At 40.5% G+C, this 17,531-nt stretch overlaps 1 protein-coding gene across 3 annotated transcripts in view; it reads right to left on the bottom strand.

Annotated features, from left to right (window-relative positions):
• The window catches only part of ATG5 (autophagy related 5), an 80,117-nt gene extending 69,991 nt beyond the window's left edge, over positions 1-10,126 (bottom strand). Inside the window, exons 1-3 of one of the 3 annotated variants that reach the window (XM_035321201.1) lie at positions 9,994-10,126; positions 9,424-9,585; positions 3,414-3,541 (exon numbers count right to left, since the gene is read on the bottom strand). In XM_035321201.1, the coding sequence (XP_035177092.1) occupies positions 3,414-3,541; positions 9,424-9,531 (236 nt within the window). In that variant the 5' untranslated portion in view covers positions 9,532-9,585; positions 9,994-10,126. Of the gene's footprint in view, positions 1-3,413; positions 3,542-9,382; positions 9,586-9,993 lie in introns of those variants that run through there. The other 2 variants (XM_035321200.1, XM_035321202.1) reach the window with 2 other exon arrangements.
• Between the last annotated feature and the right edge of the window lie 7,405 nt (positions 10,127-17,531).

Here is a 17,531-nt window from a genome sequence, read left to right as displayed (position 1 = left end):
GAAGTGGAAGCCAAAGACAAGCAGACTGACTGTAACTTTCTCAAAAGTAAAAGGGGGGAAACATCAAAGAGAAAGTGTCTAAGAGACCACAAGTCTTGTTTAAAGCAAAGAACTGCTGGAATAATAATTGGTTCTGGAAAGTATTTAATCTATAAATGTGTACCAGCACTGACTTCCAGCCACTGTCAATTTACTACTGCTTTTGTTATTACACAGAAGGTGGTTTCAAGGTGTGAGAGGTGCCCTGGAAAACACAGTTTCAAGAACATAAAAACTTTTTGAAAGTGACAGATGGGTAGTAAGGACAATGAACGACTACTTCTCTAAAAACTTCTTTCTGGACCCAGGACAATATTACAGGAATACAGAGCATAGCAGCATGAGCTGGCAGGTTATTTTCATCCCAGAATAATTTTTAGTGGTAATTCAGAAAGATTTGCATCACATGAACTGATAGAATCCAGGACAAAACCAAAAAACAGACATCCATGCTCCAGAAGTGGGGTATTACATGAATCAAGAGCCCCGCATCTTGTGCTCGGGTATTTCTGTGAACTAATGTGTACATCATTGAGGGAAACAATGGCTGCATAGAAAAATAAATATTCTCACGTTGTTCTTTAGCATTCAGTAAGAAACACACTTCTTCTAAGCAAACTCTACCATTTTCAAACAATATTCCAGCTATTCTTGATCAAATGGTGCTTTGGCCTCCTGTCTTCAGGCAATTTCTGACCAGGCAGGGTCAAGCACCCGTTCAGTTGGTACTAGAGAGAGACACGTGCACCTGCCAAGCTTAGAGCACAATTCACAGAAAGGATGACAGAAACTCTGCTGAAGCCATGTGCAAATGCTCAAGGTTAGTAATAAAGTACAGGATGCCCTCCCCCAGCACCCACTGAAGAAACTACCACTATCAGAGATAAAAATCAGAGGCCTGTGACCTCTTGCCAAAAAATCCAGGCTCCTTCTCCACCTCCTGTGGCAGACAAGGGGCTGGAAGCTCCAAAGGAAGGATGAGAGTGACCTGAACAGCACATCCACACCGAAAGGAAGCAGTGATAGTATTAAGAGACTCCCTCCTACAGCGAGTGGATGGAGCCCTGCCTCCAACCACCAGCCTCACTTGCTGTCTGGGGAGGCTTATCTGAAACTTTTTGACAAGCAGAGTCTAGCTCTTTCCCATCTTGGGAGACTATTTTCCGAATCCAATAAACACAGATTCTGCCTGCACCCTCTTCAGTGTAGTTATTGGTTTTATCTCCTGTAACTGCACCGTGTCTGAGAAGATCTGATCCATTTCCCTTTTGCGATCTCTGCTGCTATGCAGTCTGCTGACCACTCCCTGCAACTCCTTAAGCTGGCGACACAGACCTTCCATCAGCACACACATGTTGCAGGCAAGGAACCCATCTTCCCCTACCCCTAACAACCTCGGTGCGAGGTCCCAGGCACCCCCTGCAACCCGGGGCCTGGAGCTGCATCCTCTTCCAGAAGTTTGTTCTGAGTGCTACAGAGAATGAAGTTGAAACTGTTTCCAACTTAGTCCAGACTTGCTGCAAAACAGAAGAGCTGCAGCTGGAAAGACACGCACTGTATCACAGCCAGGTATGAAACAGCACAGATTGCAAGAAGTATGACCATATGGTGTAAAATAAGTAATTAGAATAAGAAACGTTAGAAGTTCTGTTTGATTCTATTTGCAGAAGTTAAAGGAATCAAGCATTAATGGTCTACTATTCTTTCTCTACAAACTACTATCTCCATTTAATTCTCCATTCTGATATTTCTGTCTTCCATGGAATAAGCTTCAGCTACTCATGAGATTACCATATTCTAAAAAGAATGGTTTGCAGACAAAATTTTCCTTAGGAAAGCAACTCCACAGAAATCAGTGCAGCTATTCCTGGCAGCATATGCTTATTTTTAAATGATCACAGCATAGGAGATAATAACTACATTATTTTCACTTCAATATTCCTTCAGTTTACTAACTCTACCTAAATCTAAAATTATAAGTTATATTTTTACTCTATAATTACATTCTCTAATTAAACTGGAATTTAAAAAACAGTTACAATATCCTGGTATCTGAAAACACAGAAAACACAGAGCTAATTTTGGCTGAAATAAAAAGCCTTTCTGTTGCAGACAGCTTCAGTGAAAATTTTTAAGGTTATCTGTCATTACCTGCCTAAAGTTACGAACGTGCTGGGACCAACTTGGTACCTTGCTGATAGACAGTAACTATCACAACTCAAGATTACTATGGAACCCAAAGAAACCAATTATTGTTAAATTCCAGACATTTTACACAGATGTCTAAAGCTGGTTTTACCAGCCAGTTATGAAAAAGTGAAAAAAAGCTAGTTATGTTTTTTCTGAAAACAAAACACATTTTCAAGGTTTACAGTAGTTTAGTTTCTAAGAAACAAAAGACTAGAAGGAAATTCCTGCATCACCAAGTCTAAACGTAATCAATGATATAATAACACTTGCTAATCACCAGACAACACACTAAATTCATGTAGAAATTTAAAAAATCACTTTTAATCTCTTCTACCCAATTTCAAGAAGCTAGAACAGTCACTGTTAGTTCTCTTTCCTATTACTATACATTATTATATAGGAAATAAAGAGATTAAAAATACTAAGTACTTGCTGGTGAACTGACACTACATACACAGATTGAGAGCTGCAATGTTGGCTGGGATGTTTTCTTTAGAACTTGTAGCAGAAATAGGAAAAAAATCAACATACAGTACTTATAAACATTAATTACATTAAACAGCGGCAGTCTGGTTTCTTAGCCCTTCAGAAAGAGACATATTTCTTATAGACCACACAACAGAACAAAAATAGAATTAACAGCAATTATTTCAATAAAGCCAAACAGAACGTGACAAGAGCTTATGCGTCAGCATTATTTTATCTGTTTTAAAGCACAAGCACTTATCACACCAGTAAAAAGTGAAGCTTACACATTTTATCTGTAAGCAGAAAATCCTATTTGTATTCAGACTCCAGAAATAATACTTTTGTGTTAGCATGTGTCTTAAGAATGCAGAATAAGCTAAACAAAGATTTATTTGGTGATTCTACAGCAAGAAATACTAAAGCCAAAAATGCAGCTGTTTCATGTTACGGTAACAACCAGAACAAAATCCAAAATCAATGGGTACAGCACCCCCCCCATCTTTTAGATATACAGTTAAATACAAGCAGAATAATTAAAAATATGTTTGGGGAAAAAAATGAACAATGTTTAATGTTGAACGTTTTTCCTACCTTTCTCCTCTTTTGCCTTCTTTGAAACCCATTGAAGTGGTTAGCTCAGGAAAAGCATTGACACTGTGCTAAACTTGATACCTCTTTACAAAATAAATTGAGTAAAGGTACAAAGTTAAACTCACCACTTCAGTGGTGTACCTTCATATTCAAACCATATTTCATTAATTTCTTCTTGTCTCATAACTTTCTGGAAGTGTTTCTTCACTTTGTCTGTTACCAGCGTCAAGTAGCTTATTCTTGGCAAAAGCAACTGAAAGAAAAAAAACACAGATGCTTTAAGTATACATAAAATTTACTAAATTAATAAATCTGTAACAAGTATTCATTTTCAAATTCAGTCAGCATTTTTCCTTTTTTTCAAAAAGTTTCTGTTGTTCGTATTACCATTATTATATTGCTTTTACTTTCTTTCAAAAGAATCTAATTCAGCAAATTAATAGAACACAGACTTCAGATTTAAAATTTTAAATTTTATAAACCTTTATAAATACAGCGAAGTCATTTACACACACAAGAATTGTTCAGTACCTCAAAAATTTGAATTAATATCATCTTACACTTTATTAACTTAATTCTATAGATCTATAGCAATAGTTCTTGAGGCAACATAATCCAGGCAACTGTGATTAAAACCAAGTATTTTTGGTAATAAATCCATGTTATTTCTGGGATATATTTGCAGTTAAATTAATACTGATATATTCTGATGAGACCCATTTGGACTGGTACAAAACCAGGTTTTCAGCATGCTGCAGGTGGCACAGCCATACGGGAATGGATAAATCCATTATTAAAACATTAGTGATTACAATAGTATTTGACATAAGCCTTCAAACTGCATAGCCAGCTTCCTTTGTAAAATATTTAAATCCAGTTTGAAGCGTGGAAGAACAACTTAGTTTCTATTTCAACTTAATCAGAGATCACAAACAGTAATTAAACTGCATTTCATTGAATCTAACAGAATGCTGCCAACATTCCCAATGAGCCTACTTGAAGCACAAAACCCAAGTTAATTGGATTAAAATGGACCACTTGTTTTTCAGAGATGCTGAATATTTGCTGCCAAGTTGTGGATGCCCCATCCCTGGAGGTGTTCAAGGCCAGGCTGGATGAGGCCTTGGCCATCCTGATCTAGCGGGTGGCATCCCAGCCTATGGCAGGGGGGTTGGAGTTAGATGATCTTTAAGGTCCCTTCCAACCCAAGACATTCTATGACTATGATTTGCAACACTTTCTGAACTCTTGATGCCCCTTCCAGAGGGTATACTGATAATGTTTAGATCAGTACTTAAATACTTTCAACATTATCTCAACAGTGCATTTTAGTCCATCTTTTTAGATTATATGCCTAATTTGTGTCAACTGAAAGCAATACAGCTAGCATTTTTTAGTGCCAATCATCATAAGATTTAGTAGTGTTCTCAAATGACAAATATCCCTTTGCAGCTTAAGTCTTCAGAACAGTATTCTTTTGGGGGGTCTTCCCACCTCTTCTACTTTAGTCTTCCCCTTCCATAGATGATGATAGAACTGGATTCTTTCACACTTTTCTAGCTTAATTATCCTAAAGATTTAAAAGCGTATTAAAACAGTTTAAGAAAACTTTAAAACCATAAATTTAAAGACATCTTCATTTTGTTACCCCTTTTAACATTCCCTTTGCCATCAGTTGTGGCAGTTTTTACCAGTATGAACTTGGTAAAAGACATCAGTGGACACAAAACATTTTTCTTCACAATGCTGTAATCTTTCAAGGCAATTACTGAGTATTTCCAGAGGAAAGATACTAAAAATATTTAGGAAAAGAACTTCATATATGTACCAAAATGCTGAGCTTTAGTCACTCTTTCCACCAGCCAAATCACAATAAATCCTTTAGAGAGGCCTCTATATAGAAACTGGAATTCTACGTAACAGTTTGCTTCCTAGATTATTGTAAGCTTTTCCAATACTTTAACCACATGACAGGAGCCTTCCTTTCAGGCAAAGTCACATTCACCAGAACAACATCTCTTCCACAAATTCTTTTACTGCTCCCCCATGGACTCCCAAGCCAGTCCATGCAGGCCAACAAGCCCATACCCCTTCACCCTTTGATTACACCATAGCAATATTTCTGGATGCTGGGAATGAATGGCCATGGTTCAGTGATAAGGTAAATCTCAGTTTAGGGCTATAAAACAACATTAGGACATTAAAAACAACACGTGATCACATGACAAGACATTCTAATTCAAATTAAGCTCGCTCCACTAGGTTGGATTTGCTTAATTGCTTTTTTAGCATGTGTGAGACAAATAACCTTGCATGAGCAGACTTCCTGCTAAAGGCTAGAATAATGCTATGAAAGCCAAACACATCCAACTCACACCACGTCACAAGCAATGTAACAACTACAATTTGAATGCGGGACTGATACGTGACTACAAGACAGGATGCTCAGAGTAAATTAAGTGACCTACAGTACTGCACAGACAAATAAGCAGGCAAGGTAGCATCAAAATAAGGTTTCTAATAAAAATATTGTTTGCAAGTTTAGCATGGAGAATCAGTAGTCAGCAACTTAAATAGCATACAATAGAAAACATCTAATAGGAAAATGCTTGCTAACACACAGGGAATTAAACAGAAGAGAATCCTTGTTCTGATTCAAGTCGTCTAGCAGTCAACCCTGCCATGCTGCCTGCTGATCAGTAGCAGGCTGGTATAATGCTTGCCACTCACTGTGCTGCATAACACACATGAATGGAAAATCCTGCTTCCAGTTCAGCTTTGTGGCTCAGAGGGTCTTAAAATGTCTTGTACTACAGAAGGGATCGACTTTTAAGAAGACCGAAGAGAAGTCTAAAGTAGTGGGTAAATTCCTTAAGTGTGAGTAAAGATTCCCAAAATGTGAGGTGAGGCTCGGTGCCTTACTCTCCTCAAAAGTCTTCTCCTACTTGGTATAAAAACAAAAAGCTGGTGTAAACTCCCTTGAAGCACAGTACACAGTGCAAATCTGAGTAGATATTCATGACCTGTCGGGATCAGACTGAGCATCGCAACAGTAATAAGGACTGAATAAAAAGATCACTCCGTGTCAACAATTAAAAAATTAGCATTTGAGAACATGAAAAAAACTAAAATTCATACTATCTTAATTCAAAAGACAATGGCCCCGACCAACAGAATTATTTAGTGCCTTTTAAAATAAATGATGAATTACTAGATCTCAATTACAACCAAAACACAACAATAATCAATTGATTTGGATTTGGATTTCTAATGTTATTTGTGAAAGGAGTTGTGAAAAACATGAACGTAACTTATATACACCCAGCTTAAACCCAAGTAATAAGCAAAACCATTGAGGGAAAAAAAAAAGCAAACTGAAATAATAAGATGAGGAGAACTCATCATCTTAAGAAAAGAAAAATCTTCAAAAACATGACAAGACAGAATGAAACCTACTAGTTTACTACATACTATCTCTCAAATCATACAAACTGCAACACCTTCCTTTTGCACACTAGGTATCGCTACAGCATTTAATCATAATAGCAGGAATATTGTCTATAGAAGTTAAATAAAATGCAAGGAATTCTAATGCCTAAAGATAACGCTTGCAAACCTTTCTTCATGTAAAAACAGTACCTCCCCAACTATCTTCCTAGGTTTTGCTGCAGAAGGAAACACCTTTTTACATTCAAAACACTATAAAAATCACAATTCCAATATAGCAGGAACTGGAGTGGTTTGATCACCAATGCATGCAGGATAAAGAAACAAAGCATGCTAGCCCAGAATGGCTTCACTGTTACAGACTTCTTAATAAAACAATTATTTTGCCACTGGGAAAGCATAAAGAGTGGCCCAGCAGAGGCTGTCCCTGGGGCAGAGTATCATTACTGCCTTCTGTGGCAATTTCATTTGTTACACCTGATCAATCCCAGCCAATAAGTACTTTGCTTCCTGCAGAAGCAAAGAACTCCCTGCAGATACCTACCTGGCAGAAACAGCGGTGTTTGACTTGAGCTGCTTAGTCTTGATGTCATTATTTTCCAAAATTGTAAGCTCATTTTAAATTAGCTCTGCTATCCCTACACAATGCCATATTGTGCTGTAAGCAGATTTCATTCCTGTGCTGTGCTGATGTATCTAGCAGCCAAGGGTCTCCTACCACACAACTCAAACTGAGATTGATCACACAGATTCTAGTTTATTTTTTCTAGCCTCTCTCCCTATGTCTTCCTTTGCCTTCACAAAGGAAGTTTCTCAGAACAAAAGTTTTCCTCCTCTTAACTTCATGATGCCAGAATTTCCCCCCTGTTAATGGAAAGCAATCCGGAACACGGCGGTTTTATCTACTTCAATAAATACTGATAAGAAGAGATGTATGAAGTAGAACAACTGGTGTCAAGGGCTGGGAACATTCACTACATCTGATTTCTGTTTGTTTTTCATTTCAAGTCAGCTCCAATTTGATTCCATACACTGACCACCCATTAGCAGCTGGAACACATTGATCTCAGGCCCAAAGTACATCTTCTGCTTCAGCTGCACAGGAAAAAGACTTAGCTTGTGCACTCCAAGACAGATGTGTGATACAAACCTTGGCAGAGTAAGTGGAAATAACAAAGGCTTGCTTCACAAACACACTCCAGATCCAAACTAGAAGAGTAATGCAGATGCACAATGAAACTACGAGAACTCAATCCAGATATAAAACCTTGACTGCTATTCAGCCTTTTACTATTATTCATCTTCGGTCCCTTCAAGAAAGGAAACTTCAACTATCAGCTCCAACATGACCTGCAAGAGGGAAAAATCTAACCTTTAAGAATTCTGACCTATGAATGACCAGGTTTTGCAAAAAGGGAGAATTAAGCCTTGAGATTTTCCATGCACACTTTAAGAGGAGCAAGTAAAAGAAACGCTACTATCTTAAAGTTGTCTTCTAGGCTTCAAAAGTTGGTCTCACTGTGAAGATAACATGGCTTCAGGGTTTTCATGCTGATGTTAAACAGATTAAGATTGCATGTCTCTGAACTCAGGCTTGTGCCTTTTATGTAACTCTTACACACTATGCACATATGTATTTTGAAACATATATATTTTGTAGAAGATCAGAGACTTCTAGACAGTTCAGAAGCATTGGGCAATAGGTCAAGTGCATAACGTAGAAGTAATTCTGTTTCACCAGTGGTGAAATTAAGGCATAGAGAGCTGAACACTATCATCACTGAATGAAAAGCATTAATGCTTTATTAGGTTACTAAAAACCCCACAAGGCACACATGGAAATCAGAACCCGATGACAAAAGATGCTATTAATTGAATGCTATTCTATCCAGTAACAGCTTCCAAAAAGCATAAAATGAAGTATGACAAAATTTAAGGATTTCAGAATCACTTAAATTCATAGTATAAGATTCTTCCACTCACAGACTTGGTATTTTTTAAACTTAAGTTTCTCTTAAACAGACAATATTGTCTGTCAACCAAATGTCTGTAAGGTGCAGAAAGGATGAAAACTGCAGAGCACGCTATAGAACATCATCCACATGATTACAGAAAGCACATCAATTTACACCTCAAATCCACCCATCACCCTTGTCTGTATCATCAGCTTAGCAAGCACTGTACTGCTAAGACATCAGAGCTGCCTTTTCTACTACATCTCTCATAGCTGAAAGCATTTAAAGAGAAGAAAATAAGTTGGAGTCATCCACAAGCAGAGGAAATTCATAAAGAACACCGGGTGCAGTATTTATGCTTCATGCCTCACTGATTTTAGCGTAGACAGGAAACATACAAGCTCTATCCCTTCTTCTGGAGAATCTCTAAGAAGATACAAACTCACCAGGAGTGTACACACAGCCTCTGCTTTTTGTTTATTTGTTGACTTTTTCATAAATGTTTTTAAGCCTTAGTTATCTGTCCTAACCTAAGCTCACTGGTGAAACCAACTTAAATTTTTGAACCTGCTCTGAAAAGAGGTGACTCACACAGTGTGGCCATAAAGGTACATACAAAAGGTAACAGGAATAAGAACAAATAAGTTCCACACATCTAGCAGCGTGCATGAGACTAAAGAAAACAAACACATGTATGCGATTAGAGTATCCATGCTGCCGTTGCTATACTCACATAGTAAGGCTCAGCTTCCCTTTCGGTTATCTCATCCTGATACAGCGTGAAGCAGGTTGGTATTCGTCCAAACCACACATCTCGAAGCACGTCTTTGTCATCTGTCATTCTTCCAATGAGTAGCGAAGCACATGTAGATGGAGTTTGTTCCTTCAGCTGGAACTGCAACCCCATGCCCCCCAAAAGAAACAGGTCAGCACCGCTGCAAGTAAAATACACCTCGTTACAGGTTCTCTTGTGAGTATGAGCTTCCACGTCACTACATTATATGCGTGTTGGTATAGAAAATCAAAGGATATCCCCAGTTGGAAGGGACCCGCAAGGACCACCGCGTCCAACCCCCGTTTCCCCACAGGACCACCCCAAGACCAGCCGAGAAGCAAACACCCATCTCCCACACCTGCCCCGCGCCGTGCCCTGACGGGGAGGCCCTCTCCCTCCGCCGCCCCACAGCAGGGAGACGAGCAGCCCCGAGGCCGGCGGGGTACGGAGCCGCCTCAGGGCGGCCCTCGCCCACCCGGGAGGCCCCGCCCGGGCCCCGCGGCCGTTAAGGAGCGGCGCGGCCGTTACCTGCGGGCCGCCCCGCGCCGGAGCTGCGGAGCCAGGCAGGAACCCGGGCGCGGCCCCGCCCGCCCGCGCATGCGCCGCCCGCCCGCGCGGCTCCGGCACGGCGCCGCTTCCGCCCGGCTTTGGGCGGCCTCACGCTCCGGGCCGGAACACGGCGCGGCCGCCGAAGCTGAGGGGGGAGGCGGGCGGCGGGCGGGCCGGGTTGCGCTGGGCTGTGCTGCGCTGCCTCACGGCCAGCAGGTGTCAGGCAGCGGCCGCCGCTGTTGGAGGCGTCCCGCAGAAGTAAAGCGCTTCCCTAACATTCTGAACATGAGCCCGTAGTGATTGCACTCGGGTGGGCAGCCGAGTTACACCTTAGCCACTCTCACTTTAGCCACTCTCAGTCACCCTCCTCAAAGGGAAAGGGAGAAAATACAATGGAAAGGGCTCAAGGGTTGAGATAAGGGCAGGAAGATCACTCAATTATCATCATGGGCAAAATGGAGTCAGAGTAGGGAGATAATAAAATTTATTGCCTATTACTACCAGGCTAGAGAAGTGAGAAACCAAGCAAATAAACCGAAAACACCTTTCCCCTCATCCACCGTCTTCCACCTCCTCCCCCCGAGCAACGCAGGGAAATGGGGGCTGCAGTCAGTCCCTGACACTTTGTCTACACTGCTCCTTTGTGGTCACTCTCTGCCCTGCTCCATGTGGCGTCCCTCCCATGGGATGCCATCCTTCCCCAGCTGAGCCTGAGCAGATCCTCTGCTCCTGCGTGGGCTCCTCTCCCGGGGCCTGCTCCTGCGGGGGCTCTCCATGGGCCACAGCCTCCTCCAGGCCACATCCACCTGCTCCACGCGGGCTCCTCCACAGGCTGCAGCGTGGAGATCTGCTCCATGTGGGACCCATGGGCTGCAGGGGGACAGCCTGCTCCACCAGGGGCCTCTCCACAGCCCGCAGGGGAACTGCTGCTGCCTGCCTGGAGCCCCTCCTGCCCTCCTGCTGCACTGACCTGGGGGCTGCAGGGCTGCTTCTCACTCCTCTCTCTCTCCCAGCTGCTGTTCCCCAGCAGGTTTTTGTTTGTTTTGTTTTGTTTTGTTTTCCCCTCTCTTCAATCTGCTCTCACAAAGGTGCAAACAACATTGCTTATTGGCTTAGCTCTTGCCGGTGGTGGGACCCGTATCTAACATGGGGCAGCTGCTGGTTCTTCTCTCAGAAGCCCTATGGCCCCCTGTTACCAAAACCTTGCCACATAAACCCACTACAGAGCCCTATTACAAATTATCAGAGGAGAAAATAACATCATCTTTGTCAACAGCTTCTAAGCAAAATGTTTAGCCATGGTACTTCTGTGGTTCAGGACGTACCCAGTGAAACTTTCCATACCTGTTCTATGAGGGTTCTTATGAGACCCAGGCCTAGGACACATTAATTCAAAAAACGGGTAAACCCAAGGTGTAAAACTGAAGTAAACTTTGTGTTTGGCATTGTCTACCCTAAAATATAGGGAAAGATGGCACATAGTTTGTGCCATGTTGCAAGGGCTCCCAAGTGAGAAGTCACACACAGAGCTGCCCGGCAGCAGGAGCAAGGACAGTGATGGAGACTCCCCTACACTCCCAAATACAGGCTAGTTTCACTTGCCGTGGGTACGGGCTTTGGGCATCGCCTCTGAAGAGCATTGCTCACGCTGAAGGAATGGAAGGGCAGGAGTTTCTCTGTGAGCATTCCTCGTGCATTCAGAACAATTCAGCTAGCGTCAATAGTGTGGAAGCAGATGTCTTGCAGAGTTGGAATGGTGGAAGTTTCTGGATGCAGGAGGCTTCTTCCATGAAGATCTGTGCAGAACTGATCACACAGTAACAAAAGCATCCCCCAAGCCTTGGTCATTGCTATGGGCTTTTCTACAGATTTCTGCAACAGCCTCCCTTCTGCTGGTACTGGTCCACTGAAACCAGTCCCCTGAGGGTGTGTTGACTACTGGAGCTGCTGTGAGATGCTAACAAAAGAAAGCTTGCCCTGGTTATGAGTAATAAAAATATTTTACACATATGGATTTTCCTACAGGAAATCAAGGAGAACCACATATTTATTCTTTGCCCTTTCCTCCTCAGAGTTCTTCTGTATGAAAGGAATTTTTTAGTAAGGCCAAAGGGTCTGACTGATCACTGTGGCATCATCACTAAAGCTAATACCAGCCGATACTGAAAAGAAATTGGCCCCAAAACATCCACTGACATAACCGCTCCCACTCTTTTTTTCTCACTAGCAGGAAGTGTGCCAGTACTGCTATTAGCAGTAATACTGACGGCAAGCACATCCTGAGCACGTGGCCTGTGCTGCCCGTTCCTTGCACTTATCTCCTGACACTATACTTAGCCTCTACTTCTACCTGCTCTTGAAGCATACCATTGGCCAGCTGGACTGTGTAATCAGCATCCTGTTGATTACTAATGACAATTACCAAATAGATTAAACATTTACTTTTGTATTATTCCCTCATGTTGAGTACATGGTACGTAGGCACCTGACTCAGGCATATTGATTCCACTCTATAGGCTGAAAACTGAACACCATCAAAGTGCCCAAGTCTTTTGCTGGATCTACATACAAGCTATTAAGTAGAGAATGAAATGCAGTAAGTCCTAAAGTGTGGTAACTTGCTATTTAAAGTATCTTGCTATTTAACCTTCCTAGCAAACTACTGATGTAGTTGCCAGACACAGATGCAGCAGGAAACACTGTAAAATCTGTATGAGATGATAAAGACAACAGTTCCATAGGCAAATGCTGCTTTACTACTAGGGAGATGAACCTGGTTGTAGACAAATGCATGAGATCCAGTGTAACTATTGAAAAAAATAAAGTAAACCTTCTGTGAATGCCAACTTTAATATAATAATATGACTATAAATAATTAACATTAAAAATAATAGCTAAGATGGAATGTCAAAACGGGTACAATAAAAAAAGGAATCACCTCCTTTGTCATATTGTTTCCCAGGTTATTATCTAACGCTTCACATTGCATCATCACTCAGCAGAATGGACCAGCCTGAATTGGAGGGGGAAGAGATTCCCAGAGCTCAACATATTTCCAATTCCAGAGATCCTCAAGCAGTATTCCCCTATTTTAAACTTCATCATCAGACAACACATGGTGAGTCATTGCCTAATGGCAGCTGAACCAAAACACTTGTCAGCGAGTACGTATGGAATGTGAAGATGCTCGTAAAGGGCAAGATGATAATTAAAGATGCATTAATTCTAACAAAAATAAGAGAAATGGAACAGATGCTATACATACTTGTGGGTAGTTATGTTTTTGTGTAATGGTAGTGGAGATGAATATCTGTAAACAGAATCACCATGTAATTTAGGTTGGAAAGGATGTGTGGAGTCCTCTCCTGACCTCTAGACCAACACCCTTTCTTGAAGCAGGGCTAGCTACAAAATTAGATCATGCTGGGGAAGACAAGTAACACCAACATTTGGTTAATGAAAAGTTACCTGAAATAAAAGGTGAAAAATATTACCATGTATATTTCATTGTAACTGGCATAACTGACATTCATTGCTTTGATCAAATGGAACAAATTTAATGTTGGTTTTATAGAATTGATATTTTATGGCACCTACATAAACACAAAGTAAGAATCGAGTTGGAGTCGATGATCCTTGTGGGTACTTTTCAACGCAGGACATTTTATGATCATTCATACCTAGAATGAAGAAGTTTGGCAGATTGACCAAAATTTCCATTTATTCAGGCCTGTGTCCTCTTTGTGTAACATCCTGGCTCCATTAATGTCAAAACCCCCAAAGATAGGTGAATTTTTACTTATTGCAGTGTTGCTTTATTAGGAACTGGTCAGCAGTTGCTGTTTTTTTTTTTTCTTCATTTCTCTAACAGTTTTCAATAGCAAGCAAAACAGATTTTGTTTTCATCTCCTAGCTATTGTCTTTTGAATATGTGAATGAAAACAGATTGTGAGAATAATTATGTGTGCCTTTTAACATGCAACAGTGAGTAAGCGTCAAATGAAACTCATAATGCTGCTATTTATATCTAGCTAAATAGTTCAGTGTTGCTTAGTCACAGTGAAGAATTAATTTGATTAATTACATTAGAAGCTGATTCACTCATCCAAGACCTGTCTGAAAATATTACAAGACAGAAGTACCATGTCTAATGGCACATAATGTTTTCCAGATGATTTAAATTGATAAGCTTGTGGAAGTAAAAAGTCACTCTTGCCTGTATATATTTCTCCTTTCATGCCCTCTTCACCTACGAGTGTTTGACTTCTATAATGTGAATATTTTGGGAAATATTCTAGACTTTTAAAACTCCTTGTCTAAATCACTGAACTGTGCTGACAGCTCTCTTAGTTTTACCTCACAGTAGTTAATTCTGTTTTAATTCAATTATTTCCTGTTTTAATTCTATTTTGAAATTCATAAACTGTATTTCAGACTATCAAGGTAATCTGTTGTTGCTAAAACAAGTGACTGGATATTAGAAACTCCTAGTTCTATGTTTGCGGGTTATTAGTCACCTTGAACAAAATTTCTCATTTTTGCTGCTTTGTAGTAGCCCCGTTAAGCCATCTTGGTCTTAGTGAGGAGCAGGGAAATATTTTTTTTAAAGTTTATACAGTATGGATGGATGGATATTCCTTATTAACATAGATCAGAAAGAAGCCTTCTTTTTTATCTATAAATAGTGCCAACAGACATTTGTTCACTTAGATTTTCACCCTTCTGCTTCACTAAGTAGTACCTATTCTGTCAAGTATTGTCATTTATCAGGAGGAGTTCCTCGTATTCAAAAGGTACTAGAACAATGGTTTCTGGTGATTCCCATTTGTCTTCTGCTGGGAAGACTGAAACAAATAAAGGCTAGTGGCTTTGTCAGTACTATCTCAGTATGTGACAGGATTGACTCCATCTATGTTTTATACATAAGTACAGCCATTTATGACCCAGGATCACCACTATTTTAGTGCTGAATCTAGCATGTCCAGGAAGTAAAACAAAAATTCTGGAAGATAATATTATAATGTAATAATCCTGTGCTGACTGGCTACTTGAACAGTCTTTAGGTTGTCTTTTATTGTTTTTTGTTTGTCTGTTTGTTTGTTTGTTTTTGGAGGGGGTGGCAAGAAGATATTTCACCCTTAATCTGAACAGAAACCTATTTATTTTTTTGTAATGTCAACTTCCAAGATAAAGGCAATCTGCTCATAAGTATAACAAAACCACTAAGCATCCACAAGTCATTTAGGACTCAAGAATTCCCAGAACTGAAGCTAGTATTAACTGCTGTTCATTAACAGGTAATCTCGTATACTTTGGTAAAACTACCTACTAAATAGCTTTATACTGAAGTCCTTCAAATAAGAATTTCATTCATTTTCTTTGCTGCATTGTGTAATTTAAAGCCTCTGAGTTAGATGTTGTTATTCGCAGATATTCATTATAATCTAGTCTATTGGCTAATTTATGAAGTGACATGCTATTGCAATAAGGTGTCAAATATCATCTGGGTTCATGAATAACAGCGTGCTAAGTGTAGCACAGGTACAGTAGGCCAGATATCATGCTGATACAAGTCACTGTAGCTTCAGAAAAGTCATTTTCTATTCCCACTGGACCTAATGATGTGTGCCTATTACATCTGACTATAACTGCTTAGAACAGTGCTTTTTTCTTATTTTTCTGAGAGAAAATACCGCTCATTCATACAGGATTTATCCATTCCAGACAAATCTGTTTTTTATAGTATGACTGGGTGACCATCAGTGGTTTTACCCAGGGAAAATATTTTTTTTCTCAGTGATTCCAAATTCACTTTGATTATTTCATAGTAATAAAGTCTTGAAAACTCCTGTTCTGAAGCTCTCATATATCTTTGTTTCTCCATTAATGAAATAAATAAGGCTGATTATATTTACAAAGACTGTTAGGGAATTGAAAATCAATATTGGATGTGAACTCTATTTTTCTCTTTGTTGTATCAGCAAAACATTTGCTTTATGAGCTAGTTGTTAAATCACTCTGATTTCTCAGGAAAAACATAAGCAAACAGTGAATATAAAATAGGAGGATGGTATTAGTGCTGATGTGGGAAAAATAAATGACCTGAAGTCTGTCAGATTCCTTAGCAAGTGTAATTACCAGTGGCCTCACCAGTGCTGTCTGGAGGGGAACAACCACTGCCCTTGACCTACTGGCTGTGCCATGCCTAATGCGGCCCGGTACCCGCTCGGCCTACACAACTGCCAGGGTGCACTTGTAACCCACATGCAGCTTATTGTCACCCAGACCCCTGTAGGGATGTGTGGGGTTACTCTGACCTAGGTGTAGGAGTTCACATTTGCCTCTGTTGAACTCCACGTGTTTTCTGCTGGCTCATTCCTCTCATTTGCTGGGATCCTTGTGAACAGCTGCCCAACCCTCCAGCATATCAGCCCCCTCCACGCTGACACCCCGTTCCGTTTATATCCTCCAAAAATGCAACAAATTTACATTCTGATCCATTATCCAGGTTGATGGTGAAAATGTTAAATGGCACTGGCCCTAGTATTGATGCTGGAGAAATACCACTGGTAACCAGATTCCAGTTAATATTTGAACCATTAACAACTACTCTCTGAGCTCAGCAGTCTGGCCAATTTTTTATTCATGTGGCACTATACTCATCTAGTTCACATCTCCGCAGTTTGGCTATTGCTATACTATGAAAAACTGAGTTGAAAGTCTTCCTTCAGATAAACTACATCTGTAATTCTCCTTTCATCCACAGAGATAAGCTATTTCATCATAGAAGGCAATCAGGTTATCAAGGATGATTTGACCTTGATAAGTCTGTGTTGGCTGATTCCAGTCATCCTTTTGTGTTTCATGTGCCTGAAATGGGGGGAATTCATTCCATAATTCTCCCAGGAGCTGACCAGGTTTTAGTAATCCAGGCATTCTTTCTTGGCTTTTTAAAATACTGATGTAATGATTTGCCTTTTACTGGGAACTAGGGAATTTCCCCAGTTGCCGCAGTCTTTCAAAGATGAAAAAGAGGAGTCTTACAAAGACATCAGCCTTCACAGCTTCCGTAGATGTATCTCATCTGGTCAGCTGTCCAAAATTACTTAAATTCTCCCTAACTTAATCCTCCTATACAGTGGGTAGCAGCTCATTGCCCTGTTTGCTACTAGGCACAGAGACCTGGCATTGCCAGTAAAATGCAAGGAGGCATTAAGTACTTCAGCTTTTTCCAAGGGTTTGTGACTAGGTTCTTTTTCTCTAGCTTGCCTGCACTGTTTAGCAGCAAGCTTACATTTTCTTTCATCTTTCTTTTGAGTCTGCTTAACTGTAGAAGCCCTTCTTGTTGCCTTTCACATTCTCTGTTTTTAATCCCAGCCCTGTGTGGCTTTCCTAATTTGACTCTTGCATGCCTAGGTAATGCTGCTAGATTTCCAGGTACTCTGTCCCTGCTTCTACTTTCTATATAACTCCTTCCTGTGCTCAGCTAAAAGTTCCCTCTTCAGCCAGCCTGTCCT

Source organism: Oxyura jamaicensis, chromosome 3 (assembly GCF_011077185.1).
Source record: "Oxyura jamaicensis isolate SHBP4307 breed ruddy duck chromosome 3, BPBGC_Ojam_1.0, whole genome shotgun sequence".
In the NCBI taxonomy this organism is placed as follows: domain Eukaryota; kingdom Metazoa; phylum Chordata; class Aves; order Anseriformes; family Anatidae; genus Oxyura; species Oxyura jamaicensis.
This window is presented reverse-complemented; position numbering and strand designations above follow the sequence as displayed.